Raw genomic sequence first — 14,016 nt, forward strand, 5'->3', positions numbered from 1 at the left:
GGGGGCGGTTGTTCCCTGCCTGTTCCCGTATGGCGTTGGGGGAATTCCGGCTGCCGCTGCCGCTGCGGCGGGGGTCTGGGTGTGGGGGTGGCTGGGCGCTCCTCCTCCTTCTTTTCACATTCCACCATCCATTTTAGAAGAACATAAACACTCACTTGAGCACAGGTGTTAGCTCACCTTTGCACTAATAGTTTGCATGATTGAATAAATGTAAGATTTCACACTAGTTGGTTTAAAGGCATAGATATGCGTTCGTGAACACTATCTGTTTTGTGTGCATGTTGACATGTGGACATTTTTGCGGCTAGCAGGTGTGTTGATAATATTTGAGTGTGTGTGAACAGGCCTCGCCCTTTTTGTACTACATTTGAACCGTACCGTAATGATAAACAACCAGTAAACCTGTCTGCTCTATGCTGCTGCATGGTCTTACCCCCCTTCCCCTCTTATTATCACCCTCCTACCCCCCCCTCTCTCTAATGTCCCTCTCTCTTCTTCCCCTCTTTCCTTTTCCGTCCGGTCCAACACCAAAGATTTTCAAACATGATTGAAATTAATAAAGTTTGGCCTCAATTACAAAAGGGGTTTATTCAGACATACCTTTGGTTTGTCTGAAGATTAATAACCCCTCTTGTTAAAATAAAATATGTCCAACACAAGAGGCCCTCAGCTCTCATCTGTTTGCCTAGCTGTTGGACAGGACAAGTTAAGAAAAAAAAAAAAAAAAAAAAAAAATTTAAAATCACTTGACTGGGAGCCAGTGCAAGGAGGATAAAATGGGGATAATATGTGCCCTTTTGTCCGATCCTGTTAAAAGCCTTCCAGCAGGATTTTGAACTAACTGAAGACGGTTAAGAACAGATTTATTAAAACAAGTAAAAAGAGAATTACAATAATCTAAATGAGAAGAAATAAAAGCATGGATAACCATCTCTAACACTGATTTAGATAAAAAGGCCCGCAGTTTTGCTATGTTACATAAATGATAAAAACAATTTTAATTTAAAGGCTGGAATGACGGTCCAAAGACGTGGTTGGAACCCAGTATTGTGAGCACGAGTCTTCAGCCAGTGTGTTTTGCTGTCTGTGTTGTTTGGTTCTCAGCAATGTGAGTGTTGTGGGGACATTTGACCCTCTTAGATGGGGGCAGTGTAGCGACCTGGGGGTTAGCCCCACCTTCAGCCCCTAAGACTCATGGGAAGTGGGGAATCTTGGGTGAAAACCATGAGTGAGAGAGCTGGAAGCAGAAGTGACCTCCGTGCTGTTTAACTGTTTGGATAAACGGGCATCAATACTGAAAAGGAGGCTTTGAGTCTCAACCTACTTCTCCCGGGGCACAGACAGTTCTTCAATGAAGCCACTTCCGAAGTAGCTTGACATTTGCTCCCCCACTAAGGTGAGGTTCCGCATGAGTTGTTACAATATGATATATGTTATGCCACTGTTTCTGTGTGGTTGAAAGCCCAGAATGGGTGGTTCATTTTCCCGGCACAATTACATGAACCCCAAGGGAAGCTTCATGGGCTTCTATTTCCATCCCTGCTGACCAGCTATACACAGATAAAACGACAATAAAAAAGGAAAAAAAGAGGAAGGCCGAGTCAACCGCCCGTGCAGGAGTATGGAAGCGATTATGTAGCATAAATAAAAAGCAAAGTCAAAACCAGAAATGCTTTTTCATTTTCAAAATGAAAAAGCATTTTATGACTCAAAAATATAATGAAAAAGCAATCCACCAAAATGCTTTTTCATTTCCTTCCTCAACACAGCTTTACTGTCACTTAATTAAAATTAAAATTCAAATGGTATTTGACATTTCATTTTCAAGACGTTCCATGGTAAATGTGTAGCATAATTCATTTAGAAATGTCTAATTTGACATTCAAAATGGATTAATAGAAATGCTTTTTAATTTTCAAAATGAAGCTGCATTTTTTGACTCAAAATTAAAAAGAAAAAGCAATACTTCAAAATGCTTTATCATTTTATACTTCAACACAGCTTTTTCTGTCACTTAATTAAAATGATAAAGAAAATGGTATTTGACATTTCATTTTCAAAAAGGTCCATGGTAAATGTGTACCAAAATTCATTTAGAAATGTCTAATTTGACAATTAAAATGGATTAACAGAAATGCTTTTAATTTTCAAAATGTAGCTGCATTTTTTGACTCAAAATTAAAAAGAAAAAGCAATATTTCAAAATGCTTTTTCATTTTATACCTAAAACCGCTTATTCTGTGTCATAATTCAAACGAAAATGCAAAGAGGGGGTTGCATTTGCATTTTAACATCCACCCCGCGCACCTTGTCACAATATTCATTTCGAAAAAGCATTAGCAGAGGGGAGGCGGGGCGATGACGTCACTGCTTTCTCCGTGTGTCCGGCTGCTGACTGACGCACACACACGCACCAGGAGCAGACTGTGTTAGCGGCAGAGACGAGGGTTTTGTGATGGTTGTGAACTTCTGATGAGTTTCCACAGCTTCTCAGGACTAAGTAACTGTGTGTCCGCCTTCTGCGGTCCTCCTGACGCACCGCGGACAAGCTTTTTTCTGCGGACCGCCAGCTGCCTTCGCACAGACTTTGCTTTTTATTTATGCTACATAATCGCTTCCATACAGGAGGGGTAGAGAGGGACTAAGCCAGCACACCTGAATCCACTCCGTGCTGAAAACAAAACAAAACCAACACACAGTGAGAAACGTGCCAAAGAATCTTCCACTTCGCACTGAAAATAAAATATAGTGAGGAAACGCTGCCAGCAGGGGTCCCCCTCACCGACACCGCACACACCGGGGCCCGACCTGGACCTATAAAACAAGACTAATCACCAGAGTAAACCACTCAGTAATTCAACTTTGCTCTAAAAACACCTTTAAAAAAGTTACATAAAGGGTGGGTAAAGAACACGCAGTGGCTCATGACATCTGCCACACTACCAGCAGCTTCCAGCATCTAGTTAAAAGAGAATATAAATGAGTAAAAGGTGACCTGCATCCTTCCACCAAGAGGACCTTCAACCATATACACCACCATGCAGGCAGGCAGCTGCTGTCTATCCACTCACTTCCTGTTCGTTATATAGGGACAGACACAGCTGAAGCAAATCCCTTTTTATTTTTATTTTTTTAAATTTTTTTCAACTTTTTTTTTATAGTGTTTTTCCAGTTGTCAGTGTTTACAAACATGGGTAATCAACCACAACATAAACAAAGCAAAACAATACGCAACAATTGGGCTGTGTTTATTTATTTTTTTTATTTATTTTCACATTCCTCTTAGAGTTTTAGTAGTTTTCCACATATTGGCACCATTTTTCCCATCTTTTTTGGAAAATGTCCAACTTTAGTTTTAGCTGAAGCGTCAACTTTTCCATGGAGTAAATTGTCCATCTGATTTTCACCCAGTCATCCTTTCCAGGAGGGTCCACCTTATGCCATTTTTTTTGTCACTGCTTTCTTGCTTGCCAAGAGTAATATCCTTACCAGGTAAAGATCTTCCTTCAATACAGAGTATTCAGTGTTTCTTAGGTACACAATTGTAAAATCGTTTGGCAGATGATATCCCATAACACTCTTTATAACAGTTGTTACAGCCTTCCAAAAAGATTGTAGTCTGGGACATGACCAAAATATGTGTGTGTGTGATTCCGTTCCTGACTCCCACATTTTCTCCAACAAGACTGTGAAGTTTTTAGTTGTTTTCTTTTGATTTGGGGCGTTATAAAATACCGTGTATGATTCTTCCATGCAAATTCCTTCCATATTTGAGAGCTAGAAGAGCACTGTGTGAGACACATTTTAAACCAGTCTTCTTCTGTAATTTTTTGATGAGCTCAGCTTCCCATTTACTTTTAATGTAGAGTGATGAATTTTTCCTGTTAGCAGTAAAAGATGTAAAATGTTGCAATAACCCTGGTTTTGCTGTTTTTAGAAGTGTCTGATATTACTTTAGTTCTGGATGAACTAAATCCCTGATCTAACAGGCATGCACCTGTCACAGGCAGACCTGCCGGTTACACATGGTTGGGATTATATTCAAATCTACACATATACTAAGATTTACACAAACTCTTAGACCCTGTCCGGCTCAATTAGTAAACGTCTACATATAAAATAAACGTTTATACTTTAATCGTGTTCACGTGTTCTTATTGTGAAAAGCTCAACCGGATGTAGATGTCTGATTTCCGGAGATTGTCTACGGAGAAGCGAACGGCCGTTATTTCCTCCCCCGTCCGCAGGCACGCGCGGGTCAGCGGCCATCTCTAATCGTCCGCATTTATTCGGGTTCGGTCGTCCTTCGCGTCCCGGTTCTTATTTGACCCTAAAGGCTGTTCTCCGGCCCTGTTTCTACAAGCTGTCGTTGAAGGTTCGGTCCGTTCAGTTGGGAGCTGACACTGACTCGGTAACCATGATCGAGCGACCAGAAGCAGCACTTCCTCCAATTGCCGTAAGTCCGTCTTTCTCTTTTAAATTATGGATGTTTTTTAACGAAAAATGGGTTTGGGAGCGACAATAACCAGCCCCGCCCCCCGCGGCGTGCACGGATGTGTAAGTGAACGGCTACGGAAGGATCGGGTAGCGACAAGGATGGACACGAGTCCCGAAACGGATCTGGAGAAATCCCAACAGGCAGGAACGTCTTCCAGATGTGCGATTTGTGAAGGAGGCGCATTCATTTTGAGCGGGGTTATGACGTCACGCAAATAGTCTGGACTCGTGCTTTAATATTGAATTATGATAAGAAGGATTGTTTTTTCATTGGTCTCCTTTATCAAACAACTGGCTGGAAGACTAATGCCTGAAGTCATCAGGTTTTCTAGATTAAGATGAAGAAGAAGTGTATCTGGATGATTTCAGTTCTCTGTTGTGATGTCATCAGGTTTTCTGTCTTCATTGTTACTGGACAGTAATCTGTCTTCCTGGATAAATCAATGTATTTGTCTAGATTATTTTAGTGCTCCGCTGTGCAGTCATGCACTTTCCTACATAAACAAGGCACACATGAGTCTTTCTAGATTTCTTTTTAGTTCAATTCTTTGCGTTAAATCCTGCTTTTTTCTAGATGGCGATGAAGCAAAAATCACTGATGCATGCTATGTATTTTAAGAACATGGAGGCGGTGTTTAGAAATAAAAGAGAGAACCGGGGGGGTTTCTTCTAGATTCTTTCAGTCTTGAACTGGCCGTGTACCCAGTAGATGTGATCTATATCTTTAAAATGTTGGAGCTGCTGCAAGGCCAGGCAGAGGTCATGGATCAGCTGCTAAATGCAGGGGGTGGGGGCTGTGTGGATGACATCAGGTCCTAGGCATCTACTATCACGGCTGGGTGAACTGGGGGAGGGGCCGCATGCATGACTTCTCTGTGTGACCTTTCAGTACTCCGCCACCGCTAAATTAGTTCTTTTTATTTGCTGAGAAGGATTTTCTTTCTGCTCTAGATCATGAAAGCAAACACTTGCTGCTGCACGTTCACTGTAAAATGTGCTCAACATGTTTATGCGTTTGTTAAAGTGGGGGTGTGCGTAGTCCTAACATCTGACACCCCCAACACGCCACGAAGATGCAGAGTGACTGCATTCTTTATTTTCTCATCAGCTATGGAGGAAACAAACTGCAGTGAAACACAGCAGCTTATGTAAGACGCGGTGCTCCTGTGTGTATGTGTGTGTGTGTGTGTGTGTGTGTGTGTGCGTGTGTGTGTGTGTGCGCCATAAATCTACGGTCTGGAGTGCATGTGGGGAGGAGGTCACACATGAGTCTTTCTGGAAAGCGCTGCAGGCATGTTGGAGGCCTCCCATCGAGCCGTCAGCACAGCAGTGCTGAACTGAATGGATCGTCTGTTTTTCCAGTTTTCCGTGTTGATGTTGGCGGCTCTTCCTGCTGCTTGTCTGCCATCTCTGCGTTGAGACTCGGCTTCAGTGCAACTTCAACTGGGACAGGGGTGGGGGTGGGGGTAGCAGCAGAGGCTCATTTCCCAGCAGACCAGTCGGAGCGGCACATTTCTATTTGTGTCATGCGTGACAGACCCCAGCAATTAATTGTGTTTGGCTCTTGTAGCATGTAGGTACAATGAAGGGCAATAACTCGGGGATGGGGGTGTCATGTCAGCAGGGTGGTAGGGGGGAAATGCAGAGGGACTGTGGGGGTTAAGATTTGTATCAGTCTGGTTTTTGTTGACAGGACTCCATCATTTTCATGATCATTCTAATTATACTGATGTTTAGTCAAACATTCACTTGTTACAGATAATTCATGAACATCTGCAGCTGTTTGTGCCCCCCCCCCCCCCCCCCCCCACACACACACACACATGCAGACAGTGCATCCTAACAACGCCGTCTTTGTTTTTCTTCAGCAGAGGAACCTGGAAGGTTATGTGGGTTTTGCCAACCTGCCCAACCAGGTTTACAGGAAGTCAGTCAAAAGAGGGTTTGAATTCACCCTGATGGTTGTTGGTAAGTGGGACATTTCTCTATATAAGTGTACACATATACACATGTGGAAGTTTTTCTGGAGCATAATTGAAAATAAAAGTCAAAACCAGAAATGCTTTTTCATTTTCTAAATGAAGCTGCTTTTTTGACTCAAAAAAAAAAATCAATCCTTCAAGAGGCTTTTTCATTTTCTACTTAAAACCGCTTATTCTGTGTCATAATTAAAATGAAAATGTAAAGAGGGGATTGCATTTTCATTTTAACATCCACCCTGTGAACATTGTCGCATAATTCAATTCCACTTAGCATTTCCAGAGGGGAGGCGGGGCGATGACGTCATTTCTATCTCCGTGTGTCCGGCTGCTAACAGACACATGCTAGCAGCAGTGCAGCTTTGTGTTAGCGGCAGAGGAGAGGGCTTTGTGATGGTTGTGAACTTCTGATGATTTTACACAGCTTCTCAGGACTACGTAGCAGCATTTCCGCCTTCCCGCTGAGTGAGTGTTGGTCCAACCAGTAAACGTTTAGCATGGTTAAATCTGCTATAGCTGTTGATGGGGCTCCTTCTGTCCTCGAACATCAAAATCAGCGGGAAGCTGCAGGAGACTATCTTCTAACTGTGCTTTTATTACTGTCATGATTATTATTAAGGGCCTGCTGGCTCATATTTTTTTAAATCCGTGCGGTCAATGCTTTTTTCTTCACTGCAAGGACCCGAAAGACGGGTTAGCATTAGGCTAATACGTGCTAAAAACATTAGCCGTGGAGGTACTTAAAACTCTGTGTGGGCAATGAGCATCTTGGATGTAAATATGTGGGAATTACGTCATCCTTTATTTTGTTCTGGACACCACTGGAAACACAAATTCAGATGATGGTTTCTCAGATCTTAGCAGCATTTCCTCCTTCAGCGATCTGGAGCTTCTGATTGCGGGGCTTAGCGCTCCGCTATGCGAAGGCGGCTGCCGGTCCGAAGACAAAGCTTGTCCGGAGGAGGGAGTTTCGACGAACCGCGGTGCGTCCGAAGGAGGACCGCAGAAGGCGCAAATGCTGCTACGTCGTCCTGAGAAGCTGTGTACAACCATCAGGAGTTCACAACCATCACAAAGCCCTCTCCTCTGCCGCTAACACAAAGCTACACTGCTGCTAGCATGTGTCTGTTAGCAGCCGGACACACAGAGATAGAAATGACGTCATCGCCCCGCCTCCCCTCTGGAAATGCTAAGTGGAATTGAAATATGCGACACTGTTCACGGGGGGGATGTTGAAATGAAAATGCAATCCCCTCTTTGCATTTTCATTTTAATCATGACACAGAATAAGCGGTTTTTAAGTAGAAAATGAAAAATAATTTTGAAGTATTGATTTTTCATTTTAATTTTGAGTCATTTGATGCAGTTACATTTTGAAAATGAAAAAGCATTTCTGTTAATCCATTTTAATTGTCAAATTAGACATTTCTAAATGAATTTTGCTACACATTTACCAGAGAACTTTTTGAAAATGAAATGTCAAATACCATTTTCTTTATCATATTAATTAAGTGACAGAATAGGATTTGAATAATTAAGGTGTCCCTGGTTTTGGATTTCCAGTTTTCCAGTGAAAGCTGATAAGATGTGGAAAACATCAACATTTGAAGCTGGTTTCTTTACTAAATATGTTCTCGGGTTAATGGTTTGTATTGGCATTATGGGAAGGGGGTGTTATTGGATCTTTGGCGTTATGTTCTGTTTGCTGAACTGCTGCTTAGAATGATAACTGAATCTCAACAGAACTGTGAGGTGCGTAACCAAACCAGAATCACCTCCAGAGGAGGAGCTCACTGTTCTCAGCAGCTTTTGCAAGGGAACATATAGCAATACAGCAGGTGGCGCTGTGGTCTGCTCCTCTGTTAGCCCTGAGACTCGCCTATGTCACCAACTTGTTAATGTTCTTGTTGGCGTCAGCTCTGAACCTGTCACTCTGTCGTCATGTTTGGGAGTTCTGTCTCCAGACGTTCACTGCTTTCTTTCAGATATTTATCATTCCATAAATCAGTGGTCTCCAATTTTTTTCAGGCCAGGAACAGCTTTAATGACGGATAATATTTTTAGGATCCAGCCAGGGTGAGGCTAAAGTGGGCGTCTCATGGTTTTATTTTATTTATTTATTGTTACTTACTTCTATTATCCATTAAGTTTTGTGAGTAAAGTTTATCTTCATCCTTTGAATTATATCTAGAGCGTATTTAATCTTTATTTGTTCATTAGATTTCATGTAGGACACATTCCTAAATCGAGATTTCCTCTTACGCAATAACTGTCAAAGTGGAAGCAAAAGAATCAAACACCAGCTTCAGCCTCGTCCGACTTTTAAGGTACGATGGATAAATAGTGGAAAGAAATCTTATTTACTAAAAATAATACTGAATATGAATCCACTTGTTAAACAACTTGATTGGCAGCATCATTACATTAGGCTACGATCACACCGCAGGGCTTAATGTTCAATTCAGATTTTTTGAAAAAAAATCCTATTTTTATGCAAGACCGTTCACATTTCCTATTAAATCCGAACTTTTGTGATCTCCTGTGTGACCGTGAAGTGACCCGCATGCGCAGAAGAGTTTTCAACGGTGAACGACGTCACCCGTGGTTTGTGGAAGTAGCAAACGTTAGCAATGGATGTCAACAACAGTGTTGTCAACAGCGGAGCTCTTTTTGCATTAATACATTCATTTTCACGAAGGAGCCAGCACAATTACAATCTTTTCATTTTAAGAAGGCAATGGATCCAAGATAGTCTGTACCCACTGTTGTGGAATAGGGATGTGTATGTGCTGGGGCCGCGCACGTGTGTGTGTGTGTAAGAGAGAGGAGAGAGCGCGTGAGACCGCTGGTCTCAGCAGCATCGTCCGCCATGGTTGATGTTTATGTTCTCGTTCCCACCTACTTCAACGCAGAATTATGACGTTTGTAGCGTATCGATGACGTACGGGTCTGATACATTGCCGTTCAGACGGCGGTCGCATTTCAAAAGATCAGATACGTATCGGATTCAGGACCACATACCCAAGTGGCCTGGGTCGCATTTCAAAAGATGGGATCTGTGTCGTTCAGACTGTCATGAAAAGATCAGATACAGGTCGCATAGGGGCATAAAAATCGGAATTGGGTCGTTTCAGCCTGCAGTGTGAACGTAGCCTTAGACATTAGCCAGTTTCTGAATATTCTGCATTATTATAATGGTCTGTGGGAACAACTGTCCCAATAAATCCATATTTGGAGTAAAGACTCCTGGTTTTTGTCAGTTAATGCAGATTTCTTTTATTATGAGGTCAAATGCTGTATTCAGACTGGACACATTTGGTTCGCTTAAAGTGAACCAGAGTTCTTTTCCCCAATAATCCGGAACAAATTTTCAGACTGAATACATCCAAGTAGACTCTGGTCTGGGAACAGGCACTGCTCTTTGACTTATCTTTGGAGGTGGTCTCGGTTCATTTCCAATCAGACTGAGCTTCGGTTCACTCTGAGATACCTCAGTCTGAATACAATCCGTCCTCGGACCGGAATAACTGAACCAAAATGGCCACCGTAGCCGACGTCAACAGCGTAGGATTGAAGGAACGGGTGAACCGCGAGCAAATATAAAACGATTGTGGTGTTATCAAACAGTGTTAAAACTTTTATTTGAACACAGCTAAGAACGCTTCTTACACGGACTAACTAAGCGTTGCTGTGATGTCATCCTAAAAGCTACCTTGTAGTTCAGATATCTCTTCAAAACAATGCCACAACACCACAATGATGAGAGACAGCAACTCATTAAAACGTGGTCGAATGAATGCAGACTCGTTTAAACCCCTTTTAACGTGATGCAAATCGCTTCTGTTTTACAGACAATCTAGATGTCATAAACACTTATCAGCATACTTTCATACCCAACATCTCCTCATCACTGCAGTAGCTAGCATCATCCAGGGGTTGACATAGCCCAGAAATTTGCACTGGCCCACAGGGCCAGTAGTTTTTGAAACTTACTGGCCCTGCCTGAAAGTTACTGGCCCGACACCGCGCATAGCGGGACCCGCCGCTCCGCAGGTGCTTGCAACTTTAGGGGGGTCCGGGGGCATGCCCCCCCGGAAACTTTTAATATGGTGCAATTTGGTGCATTCTGGTGACATCACTTATTTCTACACTTTTCAATGACTGAAAATAGACCATATCAAACTTAAATCTGCTCTAGTCTGTTTCAGATGTTTTGAAGAGAGCACTGCAGTGTAGTAGGTAACACTAGTTCAGAAGTTTTCATGGTGCTTCTAACGGCAAATAGCGCAATAAATCATAAACCTTAAATGTGTTAAAACAATCTAATGGCAGCTTGAACCATTTAACGAATCAAATAAATCCCTCAATGCATTTGACCAATCGGATGGACGCCTTCACATTGTTGACCAATCAGATGGAGCCCTGTTATGTTAGATGTTTGTAACCTATGTCAACGAGGGTCATTTGGAGTATAATTTTTAAACTGGGAATGGTTATTTGGTTATTTTGCTGTTTGTTTATATACCGCAAATTATATCGTTATCGCAATTTTAATCTCTGATATCGCATATCGCGAGTTTTCCTCATATTGTGCAGGTCTAACTGAGATCATTCAGCTAACTAGAAATACTTACTGCTTACAGTGTTGTAAAGAAAAACAAAATTAAGTAGTTTAACATTCTACTGCATTTGAGTCTGAGATTCAGGTATTTGGAGTTGCCTTTGATTCTTTGACATTCAGCTTAAAGCTTAGTGGATACAGTTTCATCTTCAATGCATTCATTAAATATCTTGCTGTCCATACTACTAATTATACCCACTACTCCATCCAACATATTCCTATCTATTCCTGCCATGTCTTCCACATCTCTGACATGCTTCAGTCTCTCTTCAGTGACGGTGTCGGATTTATAATCAAATGTAATAATAACCCACTGGCTTGTGCCTTCGTTGTTGCTGTTTAACATTGTTTTGTATTGAATTGTTACATTCAATAAAGTTTGAAAAAAAAAAGTAGTGAGCGCGTGCCGCGTGGTGCTCGGCAGTGAAAGCCTCGCGCGCGCAGGCGGGAGAGGAGAAGTGATCAAAGGTTTCCCATAGAAACCCTTGAAGTCTGAACACAGGACTAGCAGAAAAACTAAATTATGAAGACGAGGTAAATCTACATGTTTTCGCAAAATTTACTTTATTGAAAAAGGTGAAGAATATATAAACCGTTAGATATTTTAGTGGCCCGAGCGGGCAAGTGAAAAGTAAAGTCTTGTGGTCCGCACTGCTCGAAAAACAGGACCGGGCCAGCGGACAAATGGCTATGTCGAGCCCTGATCATCTGAGTTAAAGCTCATACGGCACGTCTCCTTGCAGTAGCCGCCTTACAGCATGCCTCTGCCATACCAAGGTAACAAATAAAACATGTTGTTCCTGACGTTCAAACCTGGTAATTGAAATATAAAGTTTTAACAAGTTAACAGTCCCAATAACAATTGTAAACTTTTGTTGTTTTGACCCGTCCTCGTAGTTCCTGGTCAATGACTAAAAAGAGATCTTTAGTCACAAGGTTTTGTTTACAAGCTTTGGTCCGGAACAGAATGGTCTGCTTGATACTAGTCTGAATGCAGACCAAACGCAAGGTTCTGGACTCTGTCCGGAGCAAGGACTTTCCCAGTCTGCTCACAGACCAAAGGCTCTTCTTCCGTTTCTTCTCTGCCTCTTTTCTGCGAAGACGAAATTTCCAAATACGTTTGTTTTTAGGTACTTTTGCTAGCTTGGTGGTTTCAGTTTAGTGATTGGTGCAGTGTCTTCAAGAGAATTCAGAGACATGACAGAGCGAGTCGAATGTGGTGGGGGAAATCCAGTAGTTCTCTAAAATAACACTTCCTTCAGAATCAGATTATAAATTAGGCCAAAAAAATTTAGGTTGTGCTTCTGTTTATTTTATCTGTGGCCCAGCACCAAGTGTCCCACCGACCGGTATCGATCTGCGGCTCAGGGTTTGGAGACCACTGTCATATTCAATGTCATGAGGTTCTCTGTTCGCCCTGGCAAACGCAGCACAACCGCAGGGTTCTAGAGTCCAGGGAACACCAAACCAACCAGCCATTAGGGTCAAGTGGACCCTGGCACAGAAACAATGGTCCTTAAAAAGGAGTCAGTGATAAAGGCAGTTTCTTCGTTTTGATCCTGACTCACATGGGCATTACATCACTTATGAAATGCTTTCACTTTTCTTCAACAGAGAACGTTAATAGATGAAATGAAGAACATCAAAAAGCTTTGAGGTGTGTGTGAAGAGAGCTGCAGCATCTGAGTGACCCAGCTCCTCTAACAGCAGCTAGATGTTAGTGGTGGTTAGTTAATCAGGTCAAACTAAAACATGAAGGACAGTTGATGCAGCTAAAGCCGTTTCTTCACTTTGAACAAAGAGAAAAAAGGAGGAAGAGCAGCTGCAGGTGGAGCTCAGAAGAAGTGGACAGCTGTGATCGCCGCTCATTAAGTCAAACGTATTCATGAAGGAACAGAAGCAACTTGATCCAGAAACTCATAAATGACAGAAAAAAAGTCGTAACTCCTTAAAACCAGTTTGTTCTCATGGAACTGATCTGCCCCTTTTCTGTTAAACACGCCCACTCCTCATTCAGGTGACTTCCACAATGTGGAACAAAAAAATGAAGCTATTTCTGTGGAAGTAGGTGGCGGTAAGGACATGGGTCCCTACATGGATCTACGGTCATACCAGCTCTACTGTCAGGTTTGTCCTCCACACAGAAACAAATGTTTCTGCCTCAAAGTGCATGAAAATGAAAACTGGAGGATGTCGTAATGCAACCGAGCTGAAAACTATGGGATGTTTGCAGATGCTGGTTCTGCGCTTCCTTTGACACGCTGAAAGCTGAGAGGACCCCGCTAATGCCTGCAGGTCAAACACTCTAGCTCCCATGCACGGAGAATGGGGGGGGGGGGGGGGGGGGGGCGTCTTTAAAGAGACAGAGCACGTTTGAACCTGAATGAAGTCATTAATGTTGTTTAGTATTTAGCTTTTTGAATATTCCATATTATTTGATCTTTCATCACATCAATACAGACAATATTTTAAATGGAGCGAATCCAACAGTTCATATTAATCATATAAAGGCTTTGATTTGATGAGCTCGATATGATGAGTCCTAGAAACGGACTGCTTGAAAAGACACTCATTAAATGATGATTTTGGGTTCAGTTTCCTATAAAAGACAAACATTAGGGTTCTGTCTCCAACTATTCCTAATGCCTGCCACTAAGATTTGGACTTTTCTTTTATCCCTGTTTCAAATCGCAGAGAGCAATCTTTTCCAAAACAGTCCAGATGAACACGGAACATCTGCTCCTGACTTTATTTGGTTCATGACAAACTTTTACACTTTCTAAAAATCAAAGCAGGAAGCAATTCCCTTCCTGCTTTCCCACACTGAAGACATCTTAGAATCTGTACTAATGCATGTTTTTTTTTTTGTCATGCCTGGAACCTTCAACATGAACCTATAACTGGACCTTCTTGGGTTGT

The 14,016-nt window shown here is 42.2% G+C and overlaps 1 protein-coding gene across 4 annotated transcripts in view; it reads left to right on the forward strand.

The window, feature by feature from the left end:
- Window positions 1-1,315: 1,315 nt before the first annotated feature.
- LOC105358736 (septin-7) overlaps window positions 1,316-14,016 on the forward strand; it is a 44,972-nt gene continuing 32,271 nt past the window's right edge. Inside the window, exons 1-2 of one of the 4 annotated variants that reach the window (XM_078948301.1) lie at window positions 1,316-1,396; window positions 6,366-6,465. In XM_078948301.1, the coding sequence (XP_078804427.1) occupies window positions 6,456-6,465 (10 nt within the window). In that variant the 5' untranslated portion in view covers window positions 1,316-1,396; window positions 6,366-6,455. Of the gene's footprint in view, window positions 1,397-4,181; window positions 4,457-4,561; window positions 4,639-6,365; window positions 6,466-14,016 lie in introns of those variants that run through there. The other 3 variants (XM_023955507.2, XM_023955508.2, XM_023955504.2) reach the window with 3 other exon arrangements.

Source organism: Oryzias latipes, chromosome 6, assembly GCF_053564925.1.
Source record: "Oryzias latipes strain Hd-rR chromosome 6, Olatipes_Hd-rR_3.1".
NCBI classification, from domain to species: domain Eukaryota; kingdom Metazoa; phylum Chordata; class Actinopteri; order Beloniformes; family Adrianichthyidae; genus Oryzias; species Oryzias latipes.